Genomic DNA, 27114 nt, shown 5'->3' with positions numbered 1-27114 from the left:
GGATCAAAATCTGTAACCATCATAAAATACACACCTATGAAGGGAAGAAAGAAGAAAAACAAACCTATGATGAAAGAAAATTCCTAGGAATGAAGTATTTTCTGTAAGTATTACATGAACAGCATAAGGATCAGTTTCTGATTAATTTAAGATAGCTGATAGAGAAAAACTCTGTTACCTTATTATGTGTTAAGGTTATCCTCAGGTCTGGTTTTATGATGCCATATGCTGTCAGTAGGTCTTGGACTTTTTTCAGTTCTTCTTTACATTTTCTATTTGTTGAGTAAAACTGCTTTCTTACAGGAAGATTCTTAAACAACCTTAGGACTGTTACTGTAGTACCTGCAAGCAGGTGACAAAAAATAAGTAGAAATTACACTGAAAGCACGCCACTGACTGGATACTGAGGAAACTTCATTTTTACTTGAAGACACCTGTCTGTATGCTACTGCATACAAAATAAACCATAGTAACCCTAAATTAGATATTAGCATGAGAAGAAATATACCAAATTAGCAGTCATCCTTCCCCAAAAAGTACCGATAGAGCTGCAATTCCTCTCCTTTAGAGTAACAATTGCAGCATTAAGCTTTCTTTGGTACACACTGACAATAGCGAGAATCAGTACTAAATAAAGCTGAAGACTCTTTCAGTGCATATTAAGTTAACTTTCACTAGTAAAGTGATTAACAGACTAGAATCTAATCGGACATATCTGGGGGCAAAGGAACACTGTGCTCCATTAAGGCCCTTCACAAGCATTTGCTTCAGGGTAGTATCTGAAGAGCCAGATACCTCTGTTCAAGGCAAAGTACACAGTAAGAGGAGGAATATTCATCAACCAACACAATCACATAAATTCCTAGCCCGTAAGGATGTTGCAAAATATTAAATATATGTCACAGAATTCAGTCAATCATTCAACAATTTTGACAAAAGACAACGCAACCCACAGGCTTTCTGGCTATAGAAAATACTACAGTCTAAAAGAGTCCCTGGTTAAAATTAGCTAAAATTAGAGTTCTCAGCTTCAGCTCTTTCTTCAGTATCTGCCCACTGACTAGCCCTCAGCAGCTTCTTTTGGTTTAATGGCTCCCTGCAGCCAGTTAGCACTGAGGAGGTCAGGAGCTGGGTCGGCAGCCAGGTCCCCGTTGCTGTACGAGCACTGCAGCCAGCTGGGGGGCAGCTTATGGGCCCAATATTGACAAGCAGCCACTGCGGCTCAGCTGGGAAAAGCTGAGCTTTATGGAAAAGCTGCAACTGCTTCCTCAGGAGCTCTCTGTTGTCACAAGAAAGGAGCACTGCTCTTCTGGGAATACACACCAGCTGGAGTGTGAATGCAAGGACACAGTGTGGTCTTAACAGTCCTCCTTGCTGAGCAACAATTAGCTGAGCAGAGCACAAAGTAGAGCAGATGCCACCCCAAACCTACACCACATCTGAACCACCAAGGCTGCCTCTGAGACGAGGGCAACCTTTTATCTTTCACACAAGCATGCAGAAGGATTTCTAGCAACACACCCTTCCTGCAAGTTAGAAAGAACTGTGACTTTGCCTGGTCCTATAGCCATGCTGCTTCCAACAACTCCTTCATATAGCAGCAGGGCAACTCTTACTCCTTTAAACAATGATTTTGCTGTGTACAGAAACATTATTTTGGTCCTGAACAAATCTTTCACATACTTATATAGTAAGTCTGCCTGGACCTGGAGCACTGAATTTTTATAGCTTTTATTTCCACTGTCAGCTTGAAGAAGTGAGTCAGAGAGGGAGAAACTAGTTTATAATTACTATCTAAAGCAACTTCCAAGACATATTATTTCTAACGATAATAACACATTCTCGGTTAACAGGCATAAGGCAAGAAATGTTTATAGCTGCAAAGATTTCATACTCAGCCTTCAAGTACAGAACAGGTATTTCAACATCAAATAGACCCTCAGAGAAACATAAAATACTTCTGTCACAGCACAACACCAGAACAATGATATCCTACCTTGCCCAAGATGGGAAGGCTTTTTAGAAGTTATATGCCCATTGCTATCCAAAGCATACTGAGTGCTGAAATCATCATCAGCTGTCTTTGTTGTGATCAAAACCTGAAAAGAGTGATTTAAAAAACTTATGTTAATCAAGGATTCACAAAGTTCAGAATGAGCTTAGATAAGCTTTGCTACCACTCTTACCATTGCATTATTTTAATCAACACAGTTACATTTAATTAGTTTATAACTTTTTTCTACAGGTGTTTCTTACAGAAACACTCTGCATTATTACTTATTTTTCCATCCATTTAACTAAAAGCCACACATTTCTATCACACTAATACACAAAGCATAGCAATCCCTACTACCTACAACACACACTCCTCTCTTCTATTCTAACACAGGTTAAACAAACAACTAAATCAATTGATAATTTTGCATTTTCATCCTTCATGAGAGAAGGTATACTATGACAACTTCTTAAATTCATGTGAGATTCCGCAAACATAATAACTACTGTCAAACAAACAGTACCTTTCCACACCCAAACATATCTAGCAATCAGTAGTAGCATGTTTCGTAAGCTATTATGGCAATACACAGATCAGCTTTAGCAAGACCAGTCATAAAGCAGAAGTTCAATAAAACTACAGTTCCTTAAGTTCAGGTATCAACATTTTGAACAATAGAGCCACTGCACTTTAACCGCCTAAAAGACACAAAGGTTATTGCACATACAGAGCTTCAGGATATTTTGGTTTATTTTAGTGTCTCATATGAATCATTTAGAGTTCAGCCATGCCTCTGGAGAGAAAAAACAGTAATTGATTAATTGGAAACAACAATATTAAAGACATACTTAGGGCCAATAGTGAAGTACCTCTTAACTGAAACTTCAGGGGGCAGTTTGGGTAGGCAGAATGCAATCAATGCCAGGAGTGTTTAATTAACATAATTACCGATTCAAGGATTAAAGTAATACCTATTAAAGTACTTAATACACTCAGGCCACCTCCCATCTCTTATGAAACGTACCACAGAGCTGATTAAAAGCTCAGAACAGATGGCATCCTGCTCTGACGACACATTAGAAGGAACCAATGATTGAGGTCTGTCATCATCTGTCAAAACGCCAACACTTTTGAAAGCATCTTTGGAAATCTCCATCCAAACATATAACCCACTCCTGCTTAGTGCAATGTGAATGTAGCCCAAGGTAGCAAGGAGTCAAACTCTAACATCTCTTCTGGCTTTGACAGTTGACTGTTCCAATCAGACACAGGTATCAGCATCTTCTCGCAGGATCTAATCCTTGGTAGACTTAGAAAGAAGAATGCAAAACTTGACCTTGGCGCAGCACGAATACAGAAAGGCAGAGCACAATGGAACAGATAGATGCTGTGCCTTTCCTTAACAGCCTGAACACTTCTCAGATGGTTCTGAACAAACTTACTTTCAGTCAACAAGTTAAATCCTAAATATCAGTACGCTGTCAGTCCTCTTAACACAAACATATGGATCAGACTCGAATAGGCCAGGGAGCAGGTTCCTGTTTACTCATATGGACAACAAAGTTTGTGCAATTGCAGTCATATACAAGTCAAGGAGCAATATGGAGCCCAGCAAGATCCCATGACTGCTGATCACCTAGATAACATCAGGACAGAAATCATTACTGGAATGGTAGCTATGTGGGCCATCAGTTCCCTGAAATTATTTCTCCTGGCTACCATCTGCTGTTCCTCATTTTGATTTACCCTAATTCAAGTAGCAAACTCAGCTATACTCTTTGACATTATATTTGCTGACAATACTAAAGAGAATAAGCCAGTGTTCTAAGAAATCACATATCTATACCCTGATACAAAAGAAAAGGAAACACTAAGCAAACTCTGACCTATTCTGACTGAGGAAAATAAATAGAGCACTGCTGTGAGAAAGGCAGGACTGACACTAACAAACCCGTACTGCTTCCTAACCATATGACATGACTTCTGGGGAGCAGGGGGAAAGGCAGCATACACAAGCCAAACTATTTGGAAGACATATCCCTGCCAGGCTGCTGGAACAATTTGAAGCCTTTGCACTGATATTTTAATAAAACTTTCACAAACACACACACAAAAACATCACAACACAAAAGACTAGACACACTTACAGCAACTGCTCACCTCTGATATGCAGCAAATTGATCCCAAAGCTTCCCCACGGAAACCATATGTTGTCAACCTTTCAAGGTCCTCGGAGGAGCTTATTTTTGAGGTGTAGTGTTTAATTGCCATAACTGGAACATCAGCTACCTTGATTCCATTGCCATTGTCTCTTACTTCTATTTTGTTAAACCCATAATTCTCCTAAAAAAAGAATAAAATATAATGGAGCACTAAAACAACCAAATGAACTAAGACTCAAGTTTGAAGCAGCTAAGGTTACAGCTTCTAGCCATCCAGATAGAAGTGGGAGTTTTGCTTATTTGGAGAAACTGAGCAACCATTTAATGTCTCTGTTTAAAAAAAAAAAAAAAAAAAAAGAAAAATAAAGAAAAATACAACATGTTAGGATAATAGTGATGGTTTCTCTAATTAAATAATGTAATTCATACCCTGTGGTTTGGAAACAGCATGTTAATATAAATGCAGTGAAATTAAAACAGGAATTAAGTAAATTTTTTTAAGCTATGATGAAATTTGCAAAACCTAAGCTCAGAAAGAGATCTATAGCTGGAAAGCTAAAGACTTTTTAACCTCTTTTTACCTCCCTTACCTATTTGGTATCAATTTTTTTGAAATCACCACAAATCCAGCCCTGCATCCATTAAAGTCAGTGGGCCCTCACTTAGAATTGTTTTCAATTTCAGTCTTGATTTATGTTATTCCACTACTTCAGTAGTTTTCCAGTCTCTATATTGTGTCTCAATATACAGATGCTGACATTCTAATGGGGGCAAGGCATGAATGCGGACAGAAATAAAAAAACTTGTGAAGAGGTACAATACTTGACAGAAAGAAATAAAGGTTCCTAGAGGCTCTTTTAAAAACAGCTTTCAAGGAAACAAAGTTCAATCTTTGTGATTTACCTTTACATACATGCAACACAATTTTACAGAATTCCAATTTAAATATGTAATTTCAATAAGCACCAGTATAAATAGGGTAAAACTCTGAAAACCCATATACTTAGGAGAGCTAAATGAAAGATGGAATTCAGGTTCTATAACATCTCAAATAGTTGCAGCAAACAAATGCTTCCTTCCAGCCACATTAAAATCTGCACATGTAAATTGCACCCAAAAGAATCACAAGCCAGGAGGAGAAAGTAATTAGAGCTGCAGAATCACTAACTAAACTTCTTTTACAGTAGCATGCCTGGCTCTTTGAAAAGATTATGATATAACATACAGAAAAATGTGCTATAGTGTGTAATACATCTAGGCAACCTTAAAACTGCTTTTGCTTAGTATGAACATCTTGAATGAATGGCTACCACCACAGATGCTGTACAGAGTACGTGATGGTTGCTCACAGAAAGCTGACTGATTAAACAGAACTAATTTTATTGTTCCATCTGGGCATATACTGAAAACAGTTATCAAAAAATATAATGTACTCCCAGGGTTATTTCTTGAAGTAAAAAAAATATGCAATTAAAACCAAATGGAATGGATCTAAAGATAATACCTGTATTCACACATAATCTGCATTAGGAAGCACCAAAAGCCTCTGAAGTAGGGACAGAACTTATTTAACTGATACACAATAGAAATGTGGGTACATTTCACTTTCCATATTAGTGAATGGTGCTAAAGCTATCTTTGGGTGAAAAACAATGCTTTCGCTAATATTTGAGTCAACCTCCTACTGGGAAGCAGAACAGAACCTAAGCAATACACTTCAACTGAACATAAAAACACATAAGGAGATATAAATGGGAAACCTTCTACCCCACTGCCGTATGCACTAACAAAGAATTTGAGCATTTTCCAATGAACACCTATTTTCTATTCTAATTTTTACTTCCAGACCACTTAACTGCTTAGGAAAAGTGAGATTTATCTCCTTCAACTTGCATCAAAATGTTACATGAATGATTCTCTATTTCTTTTCTAATATTATTCATTTTCACTTGCACACATTTTACTTAAAATTTTACAATGCTTAAAACTTTGTATTCTGTAACACCTTCCACCAAGCTACACAACCTAAATACTACTGAGGTCGTCTTCTCATGAGAAGTTAAGTTGCCCTACCAGATCACTGATGCCAAACCATATGGTTCAACTCCCTCCTCTTTCACTAATGACTGCATGGTCCCATCTTTGTTTCAGCTACAGCTCTGTTACTCATAAGAACTCTAAGGTCAATTCAGCTTATTAAACTGGCACAAATAATCCACTTTGATTGCCGGGTTACTTTTCTTTTGCATTAGCAAGACGAACAGATCATGAGAGGTAGAAATGTCTAACAATGCCGTGCAGATGATATAGGACTTTGCTTTCCAGGAGATGAGATGGAGCAGGTGTACAGCAGAACCTCACCTTAAGCTAAACTTGCTATGAGAAGGTTCTAAGGATTAAAGCTCCCACTTCATGCATTGGAAAAAAGTTATAGAAACGAGTGTCTGCCTTTTACAACAGCCATTTCATATAATAGTAGCAAACCTGTAGCTAAAATTCATCCTTCCTGAACCCCAACTTTGCTCCAACTACTAACACAGGCTGTTGCTCATCTTCTCTGTTAATTAAAATATGCAGGTCTCAGTCAGACTGTGCAGATTATTCTCATAAATTCCTGTTGTTAGAGATCAGTCAGGGAAACTGACAGACTGATGCCCATGGAGTTTCTTTATCCATATACAAGCAATTATATTGCTGCATCAATGGTTTTTAGTATTCTTTTAACCTGAAGGCAGGACATCATGTCAAGAATAAAACCATCATTCTACAGATGCTTAACACACAGCCATGCCACAGAGGCAGTTGACCCCACTGTTAACAAGGCAAGCTCTAGCATGTTTACATTTCTAAAAGCAATAAAGCTGAGGTTCAAATTAATAAATAGATACCTCTCAACACCTTATAGAAAGGCCACAGTTCAGTTTCTAATCAAATTACTTGCTTTTAATTGTAATTAAAGTAATATCACATTATCTAAAACTACAGTATAAGCTGATGTTTTCCCCAGTGCTGTGTAAAAGCTAGGTCATACACAGTGCAAAGATGCTCAATAACATCACCTATTGGAGTTTGGTCAACCAAGAAGTTAACAAGAGTATAACACTAGTCAAACCTTCCCACTACAACTGACAACTGCCATGGTTTCTACCTGAGAACCATTCCACCTGCAGGTTAACTCCTATCTGTCTCCAAAAAAGTCATTCCTGTCTTTGTTCAGGCAAGCTGGGTAACAAGTCTGAATGAATCAGCTAGCCTTCCTAATCCATCTGAAAAAGATTAAAACAATTAAAATGTTGCCAGTTTCAGGCAAAAACCATCAAGCTGTAAAATGAAATTTCAAAGTTTCTGTTCTCTATTATGCTTTTGAACTAATCCAGAGTTAATGTGGTTGTTAAGCTCTATTATGTGGTCGACCTTATTTAAATTTCACGCACAGAAAATAGTATTTTGATATAAAAATATTCTTATCACAAAAAATCCCAGAAGAAATCCACTATTTTACAGTATTACTGTGTACAGCTGTACAAAGTGCAGGTTTTCTCTTTTCCGCTAGTACCTACAGAAGAACAATCAGCAAATCTCATTTACTCACTGACAACCTGTGTAAAGCCAGGTTGGTTTGTTTGTTTGAGAAATACAGTGATTTGGATTGGGCTGAACTGACAAAGAATATAACAGCAGAGCAGATGACTCATGCACTGGAAATGGTTGAAAATGTTCTTTTTAATCGATTTTGGACCTCTCACTATGGAAACAGCTGGTTATTGCACTGTGAAACCCATGATGACTAGAGGGCTTTCTCCTCTGGCTATCTGCATGGCTATACATTGGCACTCCAGTAAAAGAGACAAGGTTTGTTCTAACAATTTTTGAATGCTCCAAAACCTTCTGTTGATTTCTTGCAGTTCTTGATCGGCTCACAGGATCTGATTCCGATACCCTCACCCCCAGAACTATGTACACACTACTCACTTTGGAGTTACTCATGAAGCAAGATACTATGCAGTCTAAATATTGAGAAGACAGAGATCATCACAGACCATTGTGAAGACAGAGTATCTTCAGCTCACTTAGGGCAAATAACAAATAAGCATGTTCCCTGGAATCTGCAGGAAACCATACTCAGATGGAAAACACTTGAGACTCATTCAGAAGGTAGCAGTGACATGGACAAAGACACAAGCAGGAATTGAATTGCCCACCTAATTAAAAGCATTTATCTAAGACTTAATTCAAGAATAGCTTATACATTCACTGTTATTTTCAGGAAAGGAAATTGGATGCAATTCTGGATACAGCCATTTATACAGACTATAACAACACACGTTCTTACTAAGTAGGAGATACTGCTACTACGCAGCTGTTGACAAAATACTGCAAAACAAGAAATGCTCATGGCAGCAAGAGAAGCTGATCAGTTAGCCATTTTACCCAATTTGGGGAAAAAAAGCACAGGTTCTTTATTATAAGCAATATTTTCTATTTTCAGAAAGTATCCTTGAGTGATATGCCAACTTTTTTTTAATATCTTATAAAAACAAAATGTTAGAAGTAGCCAGAGCTCACCATGCTAATTAGGGACCATGTAGTAATTTATATTACAAAAACATCTAGCATGGCCATTGACCTTTTCCATTGTTTCCATCTTCACCTTCCTGACAGTATTTTGTAATGAGCATTAAATATGCCAGTCTAGCAGTGAAACAAAGTCTAACACCTTTTAAAACAAGCTATTAATCAGAAAAAGTAATTTGTAAGTAGGAAAAGAAATATTAAAGAAGTTGACAGTTTTTCCCTAAGATACACTCAGAAGCACAAATATGCCCTACTGTTTCAGTGGGGCCTCAAAAACGTTAATGGAAACTGATTTTGGACCATTTTTATTTGAAGTTAAAATATATATCTACAAATACTACTAATACCCTTCCATTTCCCAAACCATGACAGGCTAAAAAATACATTTGCAGCGGAACAACTTTCCTTGCATCTTATTTCACATCCAATTCTTTTTAAGAGAAAGAAAGAGAACTTACCAGTTTAATATCAATATTTGTGGCATTGGCATCCAAGGAATTTTCTATCAGCTCCTTCACCACGCTGACAACTGATGTAATCACCTGAGAACTTGAAAGGAGACGAATAATCTCTGCCGACAGCTGTTTCATAGTGCAATAAGATTCAGAGAAACTGCATAGAAAGATAACAGAAAAAGAATGTGAAAGACACATTACAAATACACATTTCTAAGTTATTGTTTCATAACAACTTTTAAATGTAGGTGAAACATAACACTACGGCTGACGAGTAAAATTTCAAGATACAGAAGGGCCCCACTTCCTCTGTAGTCAGTGGGAGTTTGACTTGTGGGAGAAACAGAACACAGGTCTAGACTAAAAAACACTAATTTAAGTAAATTAAATTTCTAATAAAAAACTTCAAGAATTCAGAATTCAGGTATACTGAGCATAACAGTGTATTATCTCACACTTATATCATCATCTCCTCTAAATTACTATAACATGTGGTTGTGATTTTGCAATGACAACAGAGTAGACGGACCAGATGGTAATGCAGAGTGCTAGTCAGAAATGTCTTCAGCTAGGATATTTACCCAGCATCAAGTTTAATTCCAGCACTGATGCAAAAAAAAAAAACCAACCAAACACCCAACATTTTGGGGTTTTTTTTGTGTTTGGTTTTTGTTTTGTTGTTTTGGGTTTGTTTGTTTGTTTTTTTGTTGGGGATTTTTTTTTTTTTTTTTTTTTTTACAAACTCCTCACATAATTTTTCCCTGCCTACATTTAAAATTTCTGAGCTCAGCACTGCTGTGTTGTGTGTATGATTCATCAAAGAAATACAACTGGAAGGTAACCGTTTTGGAGGTGGGAAAGAAGTGGGGAGGAAGCACAGTGGTGCTGAGGCAGAAGTTGTATTCAAAACTCAAAAAACTTCAACTCAAAAAACTTCTGAATTACAACCTTGTCTTTCTGATCTGACTTACAGTGTGCCCTCAGGCAGGTCAGTTTATTTCTGTGTCTCTGTATCTTCCACTTGAAAATGGAGATGCCTCATACTATAAGCCAATGGAGATTTTTTTTTTAATCACTGAAAAACTTAAAAAGGGCTATAAAATTCCTGCTGCATTATAGAGACAGTCTACCATGAAGAGACTGTAAGTGGATCTGTAAATTTTTGCATGCCTTTCTGTTTAAGTACCCAAGTATACCCAAGTACTGTAGACATAGTTAACCAATCTCCAGGAAAAATCTGTCAATCCTTGTAGCCAGACGCAAAGAACTCAACAGTTTTTCATGCATATGAGAAAGGGAGGAAAAAGAGCATTGCTAGACAGCTCTTTGCACCTCAAGAATGGTTCAAAGCGTGGGTTTCTTCTCTCCACAGTCTTTACTGGATTATGTTACATAATGTTATTTACATTGAAAGACAAACAATCCCGGCAGTCCTGCCTTCCCCATTGATTCAGTCCAAGCTATCTGCTGGAGAACACAGATCACACACTCAGCATCCGTCCCAAGGATATGAGCATGTGTGGAGGAATGGAGCAAACCCAGATTTCCTCCTGACAAGACTCAGGACACAGCAAGGGACTACGGCCAGCACCCCAGGGCAACACTATCCTGCAGGGTATATGCAGTTGATACAACAACTACAGGACACTTTGCCGCCGCAATATCCTTCTAAAGACTGCCAGTCTTTAAACATAAACGACAAAGCAAAAACATAGTTACTTGGGGGGGGGGGGGGGGGGGAAGGTACAGTGTTTCAAAGAGAAAGCAGCATTAATTCTAAGAACAGCAACAAAGAGGTTTTCTCTTTATACTTGTTGTTTACTCCCAAAGGGAGTTTGCCTTTCAGATGTGATAAAAAGACCTGACAAATCAGTTTTCCACCAAACAAACTGGAAATGAAGAGGAGCATGGGAAGACGTGTATTGTTGAAGACAAACCAATATTAATCATGTACATGCATTCGGGAAGGCAAGTTTCCTCACGCATTATACAGGACTCCCATGTCAAGTGCTTCATGATTTACTAATGACAAGTGCCAGATCAGAGCTGAGTATCTTCATCAAAAGACACTAATTGAGACAAGGGAGGGTCTTAAAACAGAAATGTTGCAGAACCCAAAGACAAATTTTCTATGAGGTGTGACTGATGCAGGCGGTTTGGGAGAGGAACTAGCTCCCGGTGTGCCCTCCCTTTCCCTGGGCCCAAACCAGCCCACGCAGGACCGCTGGCTGCTTGCTGGATAGCAGAGGGAGGACACGCATGGCCATACAGCCAGCCATGCTGGCCACATCTCAGGGGCACCTGCTGGGAGGGAGGGACCTCTGGTACTTGCTACCTATGGAAATGCATCCAGCCCTTGATTACTTTTAGCTAAAGATAGGTATTTCAGCTCAAGACACCTTGCTACTATAACTCCTCACTGACTGGACATATTACAGTCCGTGCTCCGTGGGAAGGCACAGTATTTTCTGTGTTTGAGCACCATCACCGATGCAATCCTTTGACCCCTCTGAATGAAGTCAGACACCCCAGCGACGGGGGCCCTCTGAACAGCTGTAACACTGCACGCCATCAGGTAAACTGCGAACCAAAGCTCCTTAAACTTCATGGTTGCGGCCTCACAGATTTCTGGAGCAGCACCCAAACCCAAACTCCAACAGCCACCTTTCTCAGGAGTCCACCAGCACACGTACTCAGGTAATTCTTCAGTTTACGAGAAGAAAAACAAAAAAAAGCGGGGGGGGGGGGGGGGGGGGGGGAGAAAGGCTGCAGATAGAACCTGCGGACGGTCACCCTCGAGCTTCCCTAAAACCGCACGAACAGCCCCCAGTCCCCGGTTCAGCTTTCCGTCAAGAAAAGCTGGGGGTGCCGCGCCAACAGCAGCGTCGCCGCGCCCCTCGGCCAGGCGAGGGGAGGGCAGCAGTCGCCGCCGCCAGGGACGCGCGGCTCCCGCCCCAGCCAGCAGGCCTCGCTCCTCGGCAGGACCTGGCGCCGCACAGGGGGACGCCGCGCCGGGCCCGGGCTCGGGCCCAAGCCCAGGCCCGGGCCCGGGCCTACCGCGCAGCCCGGGGCGGCAGCGGTTCCCGCCGCGGTGCCGCCAGCTGCCCGGGGGAAGCGGCGTCCCCGCCCCGGCCGGGGCCTCCGGGGAGGCGGCGGCGTTTCCCGCAGCAGGCGGGCGGCAGGCGGGCAGCCGCCCCGCGCCGCCCCTGGCCCCTCCGCCCTTCCCGGGCGCCCGCCCCCCGCAGGGCCCCGGGGCCGCGCTACCTGCGCGTCCGCGCCGCCGCTGCCTCTCCCGCTGCCGCTGCCTCTCCCGCTCCCGTGGGCGGTGCGGGCGGCCCGGCCCAGGCGCGGCCCCTCCCCTCGCCAGCAGCCCTGCCCACGGGGCGGCCGGCGGGCTCTACCTGCGGCCGGCGGCCCGCGCTCCGCTCCTGCTCCTCGGCGGCTCCGGCCGGCGGCTCTTGGGCCGGCGGGTCTGCGGAAAGGTGGGGCCGCGCCCGGGAGGCGGAGGACGGGACGGCGGGCTGGGCCGCCGCTACCGCCTGCGCGCCGGTGCTTGCGAGCAGGCCCCGGGGCGCTCGGCGGCTGCTGGCGGGCCGGGCCGGGCCGGGCCCTGAGGCGAGCGGCGGGGCCGGGCGGGCCGGGGCGGCGAGAGGGGGCTCGGCCGGGGAGCCCGCAGGGTGCGTGGCCGGGAAGGGAGGCGGCTCTGCGGGGAGGCCCCGGCTCCTGTGAGGGGGGTGACCTGCGCGCCGGGTCTGCGGGCACGGCGTCCCGCTGCTTTCGAGCGGCTGGGCTCCTGGCGAGGAGAGAGGGGAGGCAGGGGTACAGCGAACCGGGAGGAGGTCCCCATCTGATTAGTGGAGAAACGTGGGGGGAAAAAATAGGAAGGGAGGGTAGATTATCTCAAGGTGTGTGTCTAGAGACTGGCTTACCGGCAGTGCTGCATCCCGGGGAGGGAGGAAGAGTCTCGCTTCATCCGTCTCGGGTACCGTGTTCCCTGCACGTACACGTTTGGAAATACTTTGCAATAAGTATTGGTTAAAATCGGCATCGCTCCCGTTCAGTTTCAGCTTCTTCGCACCTGTTTTTATTTTACAGCCTACTGTTAATACCGCAAGATAGTTGGGTATTACAGTGCTCTACAGCACCAAGCAAGTAAAAGAAGCAAGATTCCTCCCGAAAGCAAGCTATTCTTGCTGGTTAAATGATGCTTTTGTAGACTGATTCAGAAGGAAGTTAAAAAGTCTCCATCCCAGTCCCATAAATGAATATAAATAGTCTCACAGATCACATGAGTATAAAGTACACAATGGGTTTTTTTAATTATCATTACAAATTTTAGTACAACAGGACGAGAGTGTCACTTCCAGTAACTTCTGTCAATCTCCTGAAGAAATCAATGTTATGAAATTGTTCTGTGTACGTCTGTCACTTAGAAAACTTTTGAACCCGTTGGCTAATTTCAGCCAGATTTGAAAGATTGAAATGTCTTTCTGAAAACTAACAGATGGGGAGAGGAGGAAAATCTGAAATCTGCACTCTGCTGCAAAAAAAACAGGCATAAATTAGTCCCTGTTCGTTCTTTCTAGCAGTAGGTGGCTGGGCAATTGGTATACACAGAATTCTTCACTAGCCGTTACATGAACAAGAAACAAGAGGAAAATTGTGGAGAAGAACTGCAGATGTTGTCGTGGATGGAGAAAAGAATTTAGAGGACAACAGTTACAAAGCTTGGTTACTTACAGGTTTGCAACTTCAGCTTCTAACAGCACAGCTTACTATTTTTTTTAAATATCCCTTCTGTAGCAGGCCTGTGGGTTTTCTTTGTTTGGGCTTTTTTTTAAACAAATAGTTCCTAACAGCCCCTTTGTACTGACTTCTCTATAAACCATACTTTGAAAATCTTGAGGTACACCTTGGCTTACTGTGTTCCTTCCAGACCTGCTTATTTAAAACAGCCTTTTCCCAAATTTGAAAATTGCATATGTTAACTACTTCTCTGTAACAGTAGTCTCAATCTTCAGACAGATCTGTTTTATAGGGGAAAAATGAACGTAGGAGTTGCCCACAGTGAGGTAAATCCAAACACGCGGGTGATGAACAGTCGTGGAATGTGGCTGACATATGCGCTCGGAGTCGGCATGCTGCACATTGTCTTGCTCAGCATTCCTTTCTTTAGTGTCCCTGTTGCCTGGACTTTAACAAATGTGATTCACAACCTGGTAAGTACCCTGTCTTGTAACAAAATTTTAAAACTTGTTCATAGAGAAAAATAGCCAGGCTGTACGGATAATGAAATCCAACTAGCCAAAACACCACCTCTACTTGGCTTATCCACTATTAAATGAGTTGGCTGGTTTTGGGAGGAGGAGTGATACGTGATCACTTTGGGTTTAAGCACAAAAGACCTGAAATACTCCTTACGTAGTTTATGTGTTCTTTTAAAAGGCATTTAATTAAGCTAGAATCTTGCAAACATAAAATCGTCATGCCAACTGACTTTTACAGTGGTTTTTATATTACTAGAGAGCTGTGCTGAATCCATAAAAATATATTACATTTTTAATTCTTGGATATTATCTACTAACGTTTCTACATAAATCTGTTAGTATCCCAAAATGTTTAATTTCAGCACTTTACCTGTTTCCGTGGACAGAAACATCTCTGTTCTTCTTGCTTTGATTTCTGGTCAAGCTAGATACATTTTAGCTTAGAATGACTTCAGCATACAACTTTGTCACTACACATGACATAAGAAAAATCTTACTTGAAAGCAGTGGGAAAAACTGGACTACCTTGACCCAAGCCCCGAAACCATTTGTTATTCAGTGGGTTGTGATTTGCATGATGACTTTTGTATGCAAAAGGATTTGGAAACTGAAGACCTTAAGAATCTTTCTGCCTCCTCTCCCCAGAATACTATAATTTTTGTTGTAATCGTTTAAAGTAATGCACTTATGTGTACTGGTCCTGCCAAGCTTAGAGAAAAGAGGGCCATAATCCAGCAATTTACATCATACTTGAGGTTTGCTAACTCAGCTTTCTAAGATTAACAGCAAATAGTCTTGAGAAGAAGATAGCTTCTTCCTTATTTAGGAAAATGATAGTTCACTTTTAAGACTGAGGTTGGATAATAGCCTCTTTAATCCTGTTAAAAAAAATAATCTTTTTAATTCGAGCTTTTTATTTTTGTAGATAGGTTTAAAACTAATAGTGGGATTGTAAGCATGATAAAAGCATTTTTTACGTTATCCTGGACAGCATCAGACATGCCTGACTTTGGAAGATGTTGGCAGAGACAAGTATTACTGAATATTTCCCAAATGCCTTACCAAATTCATTGCAAATAGCTATAATGACGACAGGGATGAGAGCATGCGCTGGCAAGTAGTTTACTAGTGAAACACTAGAAGATGAGTATAAACTGCAGTTTTGGATATTTCAGCATTTAAATGGTACTTTTTTTGGAAACAAATCCTTGAAAGGTTTGACAAACAAAAAAATCTTGGATTTCCACTAATGGAAAACTACTTAGCTGACCTTGAAAGCATTTTTGGTGGTCCTTTCTGCAAACACCAGTGCGAAACAAAATATATAGTAAGCATTTGGATCTGTCCTAAAAGTGCCTTTTTGGTTAAGTTATTAAAACTGAGACGCTGCAAACATCATGAATTGAAGAATTAATTAAGCAAATTAATTCTCTCAGGTTAATAGGCCTCCGGTCAGGGGGCTGTTCCAAAAAAAAGTAGAAGACGATGTGAAGTGACTTGCTCAAATTTCACCTCCTTTATAAGAATTTGGAAGAAATGTGATTTTTCTACATAAAGCTTTCTATAACAATTTCTGTATGTGCATAAGAACCTGAAAGAAAGAAAAGGAAGTCTTTGATATCTTCTGATAGAGACTCTTGATTGGAGTTGCTGTGCTCTCTTTGATAGAAAGCAAATGTGTGTTACAACTGGAAGAGGGCAGGCAGTCCTATCTGAAATCAATGGGCCTGAATTGATCTTTCAGAACAGGCCAGACATGGCATGCTCCCATCAAACAGAAACAATCACAAAGAAAGTCCAGTGTGGTGAAGGACAGCAGCAAAGAGATGGACAGATGGTGTTCAACAGATTGCTGATAGTCAGCCTCTAACTATTTGAAGCTGCTGGGGGGCTGAGAAAGCTTTCAAAAGTTCTTGTAATATTGCCAGTATTCACAGATAGATTTTTGCTTTGTGCAGACTCTACCTCATAACTTAATTGACACTGTGTCAGGAAAGTGGTAATATAAATCAGCAGCCCTAAACTTGTTACAGTGCTTGTTAAAATTGTGTTGATTTCATGCAATTTTTGCCATCTAATGTGGAAGGCAGTGGATTGGATGTCACATAGACTTTGGCTTTAATTCTGACTGTGCCACTGACTGCACAACCTTGGGCAAAATCAAAATCTTGTCTCTTCCTTTGTCTTCGATAATTTGTCATTACAGGCTAGCAGCTCTTCTGGGTGAGGATTCATTTGCTCTCTTTTTTTTTACAATGCATTGAACAATGTAACAGTTATTAAAAAATACAGCTAAAAGTGCCACTGTATTCACTTTTTATTTTCCCCAGGGAATGTATGTGTTTTTGCATGCAGTGAAGGGAACTCCTTTTGAAACACCTGATCAGGGGAAAGCTAGGCTACTAACACACTGGGAACAACTGGATTATGGAGTACAGTTTACATCTTCAAGAAAATTCTTCACAATCTCTCCTATAATTCTGTGAGTTCAAAACTGTATTATGGATTAATTGAATCACAAAACCATGACTTCAAAAGCTGCAACAAAATGAGATGCAATTTACATTCTAAAAGCATTTTCTTTCTTTTTTTTTGCTTGTTTGTTACTACATCACAGAGGTAGGGAGTACATATTTACAGGTCATATAATCAACAATCTTTCTTCCTGCAGCTTTTGACACTCCAGTTCACATACTGAAGTCGAAGTTTGTAAACAGTGGGGCAGGTTTTAAAGATTAGAAACGTTGTGAGGAAAACTTACTATTAACTCTTGAAGTTCTTTAAGAGATTGTGAAGTCATAAATACTGAAAATCGAAACTATTTGCCTTTAGCACATGACAGCATATATTAACCATTTTGCAACTTGTGAGTTAGGAGGAGTGTGGCAGTTGTCACTGAGTGGGGTCCAGGATTTTGCATGTTGGTTTTGCTTTGTACGGATTGTCTTCTGTTTACACTAGTTACGTAAATAGGTTAGAAATTCTACACTGCCTGTCTCTGTTAGCCAAAGTATGGTTGTGTAACTAAAGGAAATCGGATACGTATTAATATCCAACTCCAAAAAGGCTTTCTGTTTTTCCCTAAAGGACGTTGTCCACTTGCATGGCAGGGGGCAAAGGGAAGATCTGGCATCGGGTTTAGAACATTGGTTCACAAAGGATAGAAACTGAAAAAATATATATATAACTCCTCAAAAAAAATCCTCTTCAAAGATTGCTTCCCGCTTTCCAGTGGGAATTTTGTATTCATAACACTTGTGTATAGTTCTCTTAATGCACTAGTAATGCATAAGTAGCTGAGCACACGTCTCCGTTTTGCTGGGACAAAACCAAACAATCTGATAGCCTCATTTCTGTGACTAGTTTTTGCAAGGAACGAGATGAAATTATTGGCTCAAAGCGTAAAGAAGTCGGTAGTGAATTGGATTTTCTGAGGCACATTTCCTTATTGTTGCAGTTGAACAGGTTGTGGACTAGCTTAAAAGAAGAATGTGCTGGAAACATCTGCCAGACGGGAAGCATTTTAAAATCACACCAGTCACAGATGTGTTCAGCATAAATTATTTTTGCACTGAAAAATGTCAAATGCTTTGTCACTGAGCTTGCTAGTGTAGCAGAACTGCAAGTGTTTTGGTAACAGATCTTACACTATTTAAAACCTCTATCATAAATCAGGCCTGTAGTTGCAGAAGTCAGAGAACTTGAAGGGCAGGGAGAATGTTGGAGGCAAATACTAGCTGAGAGTTGCTTTTTAGCACCTTGAGAAGTATGGGAAGAAAAGACTTAGTCCGTAATTTTGCTGCAGATATTCTTGAACCTCACGTGAGATATTTAATACAGGAATAGATCGGTTGTTACCCAGTAAAATACTACTGATTACTAAAGCACTTCTTTCAATTATGCTTTGTTTGTTTATTTTTCAGTCCAGGGTGTCATCAGCTAAGCTTGCTCCCTTTCCTCCTGCAGGTACTTCCTGGCGAGTTTCTACACAAAGTATGATCCAACACACTTTATCCTCAACACCACCTCTCTCCTGACCGTGCTTATCCCCAAGCTGCCACAGTTGCATGGTGTTCGAATCTTTGGCATCAATAAATATTAAGCAGAAGGTTTGATGCTGACCACCCCGACATGGCTACTGCTGCTCCCCAGGTGAAGGAAATGAGTAGTCCGCTGTGCCATGTATCTAATCGTATTCAATGAGAGATGCTTTTACATCTGAGATACAGTTCCTACTTCCTGCAGCAGCATCTGGGATGAAAGTTGAATTTATAAGATGACTTCAAATACTTAAATGTGAATTGGAAACCTCTATAAGAAAGATTTCCATGAAGAACTGGGCAGGCCCAGCTCTAAAGCATAATCCCCGCTAAGACTGTATATATGCCTGGCTGATGCAAGTGACTTGTAAAGAAGGTGCGAGTAACAGCTGAAACGGGGAGCAGTGTTTCTCAAACACCCAGCCAACCATAATGCAAATGGTAACTTTACATATAAATCCAGGGTCCTTGATGCTAAGGACTGGTGAGGCCGCATTCTTAGGTTAAGTGAAAGTAGCTAGTTTCTGCTGTGTGGATTGTAGGTGGTTGTGCTTGTTATTGCATTGTAAAAGTTTGTCTCACAGTAAATACTGTGACAGCTAGCATAAACTGATGGTGTTATTCATGCCTTATCTGTTCTTGTGATTTTTTTATTTTTTTTTTTGTCACAAAGACTGAAGAAAGTCCTTAACTGTCAGCTCAGGGGATTTCTACATCAACTTGATAGCTCAGTTTATGTATGCTTTTACAAGTTGCCACTGTTGTGTTTATTTCATTTTGCTCACCAGGATACTGACTTTTCTGTGTGTAAAAGGGGCATCCTGAAAAATTGAAATGTCTCTTAAGGTGTGGATTTTTTACTGTTTTCTCTGATATTTGGCTGATGGGTTATTTTTCAGTAGTTGAGAGGCCTCTAATGGTGGGGGAAAGGGTTGCTGCTGTTGTAGGAGAAACAGCTCCATTGTAGAGCAGGTGTCAGAACACAGAAGAGAAGGTCTGTATAGGTCGTAATTTAGGATAGAAGCCGAGCTAGAAGTAGGTGAATAGGCAAATCACATGGACTAACTGTATGCTTTTGCAGAAAAAGGTGTGGATAATTTGCATGTCTTAGAAATGTGGAGGAATGCTGTGTTTTAGGTGTACCATGTAGTACGGAGCAATCTTGTAGATTACCAGGTCTGGATCGAGAGTGAAGGAGGTACATCTAGAGCTCTGAGCACTTATTTCTCTGTCTTGGAAAAAGGATTAATTTTGAAGCCTGCCAGCCAAAACCAGCTCAGATTTAACAGAAGACTCCATTTAAGACTTGATTTACACTTTGGTTGCAGCAACAGCTGGTGAGCTGGAAAAAAAAAATAAAAAGGCAAAGCAAAAAAAAAGAAAAAAAGCCCACAGTGGCATACTTCTTTTCTTCCTAAGAGAATTTTCTGGCTGTTTGCTTTCTTGATAAAGGAAAAGAAAAAAGTAATGAGTTACGATTTCTTTTTTTAGCACTGGGAAGTAATTCTTTATTTGTGCAGAACGTGGTTAACTGGTTGATTTTCACGTAACGACGGCCACGCGGCTGCGCTGGCCCTTTGAAAATCCCGGTCCCGCGTACAGGGGACCAGGACTTCAAGGCACGGACGGAATGTCGCGACGCGGGCGGGGGGGGGGTGGCGAGGCGAGGCGAGGCGCCTCGGGCAGCGCCGGGACCGCGGCGGACGGGGCGGGGCTGCCTTGCGGCGGCTGGGCGAAGCTCTTGACCTGCGGAATCGGCATCACTCGCCCTCGCACGGCTGCCTCTGCTTCTCGCCCTTCCGGGGAGGCGGGGGCGCAGGGCCTCCCCTACGGCCGGGCAGCTCGCCCCGCCCCGCTCCGCGCCTGCGCCGGCCCCGGGGGAGCCGCGCCCCGTGGCCCGCCGGTGGGCGGGAGAGCTCCGCTGCCTGAGCCGGGACGGCACCGTGCGCGGCGGCGGCGCCGCCTCCCGCCGGTGGGCGCCGCCGCGGGATAGGAAGGCGGGCGGGCAGGCGGGCGGGCCCCAGGCCCAGCGCCGGCTGGCAGCGTCCGCCGGCGGGGCGGGAACGTGCCGCCGGCAAAAGGGGAGGGCGGGGGGCGTCAGGGGGCGATAGCCCGCGGCCGGAGGGTAGGGCGCGAGTGCCCGGCGGGGCGGCCCGCGGGGGGTGGGCGCCGCCGGCCCGCCGCAGCCGCGGGGCGGCCCGCGGGGGGTGGGCGCCGCCGGCCCGCCGCAGCCGCGGGGCCGCAGCCGCGGGGCCGCAGCCGGGCCGCGCCTGCCGGCTTTGCCCGCCGCCCGCGCGGCCGGGCCCGTCGAGGAGGGAGGTGAGCCTCTGGCCGTGAAACGGCAAAGAGGCCGCGGCCGGGCAAAGCCCCGGAGAGCGGGGCGGCGGGCCGTGCGCGGCGGGCGGCGAGGGGCTAACCCACGCCGCGGTTCCGCTGCGGGCGAGGGGTCTGCTCTGTGGTTTGTGTCGCGCCCTCGGGACTGCGGGAAGCGCCGGCCGCACGCAGCGAGCAGCGGCGTGGGTGGGGAGCGCTCTCGAAGCACCGCCGAGGTGAAGCAAAGACGTTCGCTCCCGACTCTTAAATGACCTTTTTTTCCCTCGGGGCCTTAAATTTATCAGCTGTGGTCATTCGTAACTTTAAAAGTAACGCCGCCTCCTCAGAAAACGGGACCAGAGTGTGTGTTTGAAAACCCTCCTGTAATAATAAACTGCACAGTTCTTTTCCAGAGATAACCACCAGGTAGATTTTTTACGATGAACAGCGTTGCCAAAAGCCTTTTGAAATCCGTTAAACACGGCCGAGCAGCGTGGCTGAGAAGCAGCTCTGCTCGCTCTGGAAAACAGCATCTTCGGAAACTAGTTCTGGGAATAGAGACGAGCTGTGACGACACCGGCGCTGCCGTGGTGGACGATGCCGGCAATGTTCTGGGAGAAGCGCTGCACTGTCAGAAGGAAGTCCATTTACAGTAAGAATATACTTCTCCCGGAGCTTTCACCCTAATAATGATTTTATTGTTATTCTTACTTGTACTATCATCCATATAAAAGCCTTCTTCGGAAAACTCAGTAAGAAGCGGGTAGGCGTAAAGACCTGTCCCTTGGGCCATGACACGTTCTGCTTGAGATATTCCTAAGGGTGGAGGAAGAAATGCTGTGCATTTAACAAGTTTCCTCCAGTTAATTTCTTTCAAAAAGAGACAGATTACTGACCAAGCTTGAATTAAAAGATGAAATCATTAGTACTGATAAAACCACCAAATGTCTCAATTTTATTTTAATCAAATATAGGCATTGGTGGCTAAGTATGTGAACTGACAAGTGGGGGTTGTGGATATTAAGTTACAGATGTCCTTTTGGAACAGCGTTGAGGTACATTTAAGAGGTACATGTACCAAAAAAGGGCAAGTTACATCCTTTTCTGACCTCCCAGTGACAGTTATGCTCTCTTCAGGGCATAGATGCCCTTTATGCTAAGGAAGGCATTTGAGAATGTACTAAGGAAACAGGCAGGACACAGCAAAGTTAAGAGGTGTTTGAAATCTGTTTTTATGCCATTCTATCTGTTATGAAATACAAATGTATTGTAATTCTTTGTTTTTGCTAGAGCAGGTGGAATAATTCCTGTGGTGGCACAGCAACTTCACAGAGAAAACATCGAGCAAGTAGTAAAAGAAGCACTTGGTGTCAGTGGAGTTTCTGTACATGAACTTGCAGCTATTGCAACTACAATAAAACCAGGACTTGCACTAAGCCTGGAAGTGGGGCTGCAGTACAGCTTGAACTTGGTGAACGAGTACCAGAAGCCGTTCATACCCATTCATCACATGGAGGCTCACGCACTGACCGTCAGACTAACACATCACGTGGAATTTCCCTTCTTAGTTCTTTTACTCTCTGGAGGCCACTGCATCTTGGCAGTAGCACGGGGAGTTTCAGATTTCCTTCTGCTTGGACAGTCCATAGATATAGCACCAGGTGACATGCTGGATAAGGTAATACTTCCTTACATCAGTGAATCTAGTTTTTTCTTCTTTTTATTGCAGTTATACTACATAATGGTGGTAGTATCATCAGCCCAAGGACAGTAATACAGTGCAGTGTAAGCTTTATTTAACTTTTTTTTTTTCTATTTTGAAATACCATAGGTGTAAGACACACGAGGCTGTTAAAAGTCTATGTATAGCATCAGCTGTAACATAAGTAAATTAATTATATTTTTAGCAAACAGACAACATAACCAAAACTGACGTTGGAAGTTTCATTGACACCTGTTATACAAACGAGCTGTATGAATTAGAGAAGATTGATTGTGGTATTTGAAAGGATACTGTCAGGTTTAAAACAATACATGTTAAAACATTTCTTACCAGGTTTTTTGTGGTAAGAAAAGTCTGGTTTGCTTTCAGAATCTAAGTTTTCTGGGTCACCAAGTAAATCTGTAAAATTGGTCACTTACTGTTTTGTTCTCAAACACAAGCAGAGTTTTTAAACAGTATTTGTGTGTATTAATTATAAAAGTGGGGGAGTGAGTGGAGTCAGAAAGGGGATTGTCGAAAGTTGAAATCAACTTTGTTCCTGTTTATTGCGCAATACAGTATGGCAGTCTGTGTGTGTGTTTCCTATAGCAGAAAAATTGGGTAATTAATGTTTGCTGCTAAATTTGTTGATCCTTGTTTGCCCAAATTGTTCTAGAATTGCATTTCTAATTACTCCAGAAAAAAAAAAATATCCAACTGATGTATATCTTATCCTTATTGTGCCCTGTTCGTAATTTCACGTTGGATTGGATTTTGTGGTGTCCAGTTTTACTCCACGGACTACAATAGAGTGATGCAGTTACAGGAGGTATTAATTTAGCTCTCTATTCCAAGCCTTGTTTATTTTCTCTTTAGGTAGCAAGAAGACTCTCTTTAAGAAAGCACCCAGAGTGCCACAGCATGGCTGGGGGGAAGGCAATAGAGCACTTGGCTCAAACTGGAGACTGGCAACAATACACGTTCAGACTTCCCATGCAACAGTATCGTAACTGTGATTTTTCTTTTTCTGGACTTCAGAACCTTGCCAATAAAGCCATTATACAAAAAGAAAAAGAAGAAGGTATTTTTAAGCAAAGTCAGATACAAACCATGTTTTTGATGACCTATACTCAGGAAAACCCATTTGATCATACATTTTCATAGGTATTCAAGAAGGTGAGATCCTATCCTGTGTTAAGGATATTGCTGCTGCTGTACAGCATGCAGTGGCTGTTCATATTATCCAGCGGACATATCGAGCCATGCTGTTCTGCATAAAAAATAGCATATTATCATCAAAAAATGCAACTTTGGTGCGTATACTTTTTTTTTTCCTTTTTGTACTTGACTGTATAACATCATTTGAAGATGCAGATGCCTTGTTGTACTTTTTCCCTTAACAGGTGAGGAAGATGTCAGTATCTATTACATTATTAAAATACCAGGGTTAAAGTAATAGTCATGTAAATATTTACAATAAAGTCTTTCATAGTTTGGTTTTAAGCTAGAAGAGATTTTCTTCCTGTCTAATCTGACCTTCCATAACAATTCAGGCCACATAATTTGACCTAGTGCTCCCCAATACTTGACAGCTGTTGTAATTATAATATGCTTTTATTCAGGCATCTCTTTTAGCATAATAAGTTCGCTTACCATATTCTTTTTCTGGTATGTTTTCATCTTAAAAGTATGTTTTAATCTTAAAATGCTTTATTGCGGTCTTCAGAACTTCATCTGATAACCTTTTTTTAAATAAGACGTTAGTTGAGTGTGACTTGTCGGTACTTCTGAGTTAATGCCTTTTTTCTTTTTGAAACTGCTGTCAGGTTGTATCAGGAGGAGTTGCAAGTAATCAGTACATCCGAAAAGGTCTACAGACTTTGGCAGATGCAAATGATTTTGCTTTTCTGTGTCCTCCACCAAGACTGTGCACTGATAATGGTGTCATGATTGCATGGTAAGAGTTGTCTCTTTTCATGTGTTTCTATAATGTTCTTTAAAAGCTGACACTGGAGTCAAGAACTTCTGTTTATGGTGACTGAACCACATACACATATTCAGATAGTTATGACATACATTTTATATAATTGCTTTCTTCCTTAGGAACGGCGTTGAAAGGTTACGTGCAGGACTTGGTGTTCTACATAGTACTGATGGCATCCGCTATGAACCAAAGTAAGTGACTTGATTCATTCACAGCCTATTCCTTCACTTATTCACTACGGTCAATGAAAGTGGAAGGATGTGTAGGCTAAAAAGCGTAGCAGAAGCTGATGAGGAGTGTCTTTGCAGTGCACATGAGCTTTAAAAGTTACCAGCACTTCCTTTTCAATGTAGTTCTGAAATATAAATGATTGTGTCTGACAGTTATGGTGTTTTTGGCTCAGAAACTTAAATTACTGTACATCATAACAGTTCTATTTATTTTCCTATTACCATTGTGGTATGGGAAAACTGGAGCAAGTTAAGCTGTAATACGCTCCCTTTAGCTTCTCAGTCACTCTAGACATAGGTCAAAATGCTCCCAAGTCAAACTGTGGGTTCATAATGAGCAATCACTCTAAAAAAAGAATTTGACATATATACTGGGTTTTTTTACTGATAATACTGATTATTTTTTATTTTTTTTAATGACTTCTTAGGTAAGGCTTGTTCTACAGATTTAAGTAGATCCTAGGCTTAAGGCCAAACAAAATTCTAGTATTTCAAAAGTACCAGCTGGTCTTAAACATGAAATTTTTTTCATGTTTTTCCCCTTTCCATTTCCAGGAAAACAGACTTGGAAAGTCTCAGGACAAAAAAAAAAAAAAAAAATAATTTTCACATGAAAAACTATAAAGTACTCTTCTGCAAAAATATCTTGCTTTATATAATCTCAGTGAATAAATTACTAAATTTTATTTGCTGTAGACTATACATTCTTTAAGATTATCACAGAAGGAGATATCTGTGAATCTCTATTGTGTCCTGCATTCATCAGTGAGATGTAAAATGAATTATCAACTAAAATCAGAATCTAAATAAATCACATCCCCAGAAGCTGGCTTTAAAATCAGAGCTGTGTTTCCTGAGTTTGGAATGGCTACAAATGCAAACATTTCCTCATTGTAAAGGTGCTCCTAGGTACAGCTTCAGATGGACCATTTTAATGGTCACACGTTCTAACAGTGCGGGGAATCTAAAAATACTCTGACTCCCATGCTCGTTGTAAAAAAGGTCTGTGAATTTGCACGTGTGTGATACAGCAATAATGTTATTTATTTTAAACAAATACATCATTTTATTATTTTCTAGAGCTCCCCTTGGAATTGATATTTCAAAAAGAGTTGAAGAAGATTCCATCAAGGTGCCAAAACTTAAAAAAGATATGATGGTTAGTATCTTAAAAAGTAACTTGGTAAAGTAAATGCAACTATAAATTGTTCAATAAAAACTGTTTCAATGCTGTTGCATTTACTGACAGTACTTAGTTTACAAGTGTTGAAAATCACCTCAGAGAAATGCTGTGTCATACCACCAAAATTATTCCAGTTACTGTTCCACAACTGTCTTAAGTTCTAGGTATTAGAACAATAAAAAAAATAATTAAAAGTGTACTTTCTAATAAATATAAACTTATGCAAATGAAAATATATCCATTGTTTACACTTTATAACTTATAAATATAGAAACCCGATTATATATGCCATATTATAATTTAACAATATAATTCATATAAGGTTTAGAATTTACACTACATGTTAAAAAAAATTCATACCTTCCATGCTTGAAAAGTTACAGAAAGTAAACACAAGAGCGCACAGATTTTCAAGACCTCAATGTGTTAGCTGTACCAGTACAACTGAATTTCAACAGTACCTAGTTTTCTGCTACTTGTGTGAGAAGCCTATTCTTACTTATACAAAATTAAAATTTTGGGGTATAGGGCTAGTGCCTTTTAATTTTCTCCCCTTTTTTTTTTTTTTTTATAAGCAGGTCAATAACACTGTGATTAGCTTAAGTGAGCTATTAAGATGCAAATTCTGAGTTTTGATGTGAATAATGGGTTATTTGACCTTGCCTTTTGATAGTTAGACATTATTATTCATTGCAGTGGTATTTACTGGAATAAACACTTCAAGTATTAAGTACCTCTTCGATAGCAGTTTTCTAGTTCATAATGTGTATGTTTAAAATTGCCTCCATTTAAATACAAACAAGTAATTGGGATTTGTGGGACAGTTACAAGCAGATGAGTAAGTTGCCTGCTTTTTAAATTTTTTTCAACTCAAGGGCAAGATGTAACAAATTAACAAGGTACGTGCATTATCTTTTCTCCCAGTAAATTTTTGGAAGAACTTTAAGATCCTTCATTGAACAGAAAGCATTGGAACAGTACATAGTATTTACATTTTATTACATAGTATTTCTGGAGTCTCATTTTCATGGGATTTCAACTACAAGTAATCTATCTTTTAGTAAAGTAATTTATATCATTAAGTAGTTTTATCTTCTTGGTAAAGTAATATACCATTTAATAAATTTAACTATCACATTTCATATGCCCTATCCAGCAGTGTGTTTATACATCTGTCTGACTGATTCCAACATAGGTGAAAGACTGG

The 27114-nt window shown here is 41.2% G+C and overlaps 3 protein-coding genes across 9 annotated transcripts in view; 2 read left to right on the top strand and 1 right to left on the bottom strand.

Annotated features, from left to right (window-relative positions):
* Positions 1 to 12711, bottom strand: part of PMS1 (PMS1 homolog 1, mismatch repair system component) — a 48415-nt gene extending 35704 nt beyond the window's left edge. Inside the window, exons 1-5 of one of the 2 annotated variants that reach the window (XM_075027982.1) lie at positions 12590 to 12711; positions 9192 to 9345; positions 4157 to 4339; positions 1997 to 2099; positions 179 to 342 (exon numbers count right to left, since the gene is read on the bottom strand). In XM_075027982.1, coding sequence (XP_074884083.1) covers positions 179 to 342; positions 1997 to 2099; positions 4157 to 4339; positions 9192 to 9323 — 582 coding nt within the window. In that variant the 5' untranslated portion in view covers positions 9324 to 9345; positions 12590 to 12711. The other variant, XM_075027981.1, reaches the window with a different exon arrangement.
* On the top strand, positions 11870 to 19916 carry ORMDL1 (ORMDL sphingolipid biosynthesis regulator 1). Of its 5 annotated transcripts, none has more exons than XM_075027987.1 (5): positions 11870 to 11885; positions 13775 to 13930; positions 14214 to 14407; positions 16786 to 16937; positions 18422 to 19916. In XM_075027987.1, the coding sequence occupies exons 3-5, from the start codon at positions 14234 to 14236 to the stop codon at positions 18555 to 18557; spliced, it is 462 nt and encodes a 153-aa protein (XP_074884088.1). In that variant the 5' UTR covers positions 11870 to 11885; positions 13775 to 13930; positions 14214 to 14233; the 3' UTR covers positions 18558 to 19916. The 5 variants fall into 5 exon arrangements, with proteins under 5 accessions (XP_074884088.1, XP_074884090.1, XP_074884086.1 ...); XM_075027989.1 differs by lacking the exon at positions 11870 to 11885 and adding an exon at positions 12534 to 12670 and having other exon boundaries at positions 13778 to 13930; positions 14227 to 14407; XM_075027985.1 differs by lacking the exon at positions 11870 to 11885 and adding an exon at positions 12534 to 12670 and having other exon boundaries at positions 13778 to 13930.
* Positions 19917 to 20651: 735 nt separating this feature from the next.
* OSGEPL1 (O-sialoglycoprotein endopeptidase like 1) lies at positions 20652 to 26865 on the top strand. 2 transcript variants are annotated; one of them, XM_075027983.1, is made up of 8 exons: positions 20652 to 20814; positions 21211 to 21460; positions 22099 to 22486; positions 23387 to 23591; positions 23675 to 23823; positions 24337 to 24467; positions 24614 to 24685; positions 25805 to 26865. In XM_075027983.1, the coding sequence occupies exons 2-8, from the start codon at positions 21249 to 21251 to the stop codon at positions 25914 to 25916; spliced, it is 1269 nt and encodes a 422-aa protein (XP_074884084.1). In that variant the 5' UTR covers positions 20652 to 20814; positions 21211 to 21248; the 3' UTR covers positions 25917 to 26865. The 2 variants fall into 2 exon arrangements, with proteins under 2 accessions (XP_074884084.1, XP_074884085.1); XM_075027984.1 differs by having other exon boundaries at positions 20658 to 21460; positions 22104 to 22486; positions 25805 to 26864.
* Positions 26866 to 27114: the final 249 nt, after the last annotated feature.

Source organism: Buteo buteo, chromosome 5, assembly GCF_964188355.1.
Source record: "Buteo buteo chromosome 5, bButBut1.hap1.1, whole genome shotgun sequence".
NCBI lineage: Eukaryota > Metazoa > Chordata > Aves > Accipitriformes > Accipitridae > Buteo > Buteo buteo.
Note: the sequence above shows the minus strand (reverse complement) of the source record. Positions and strands in the feature narration are given on the sequence as shown.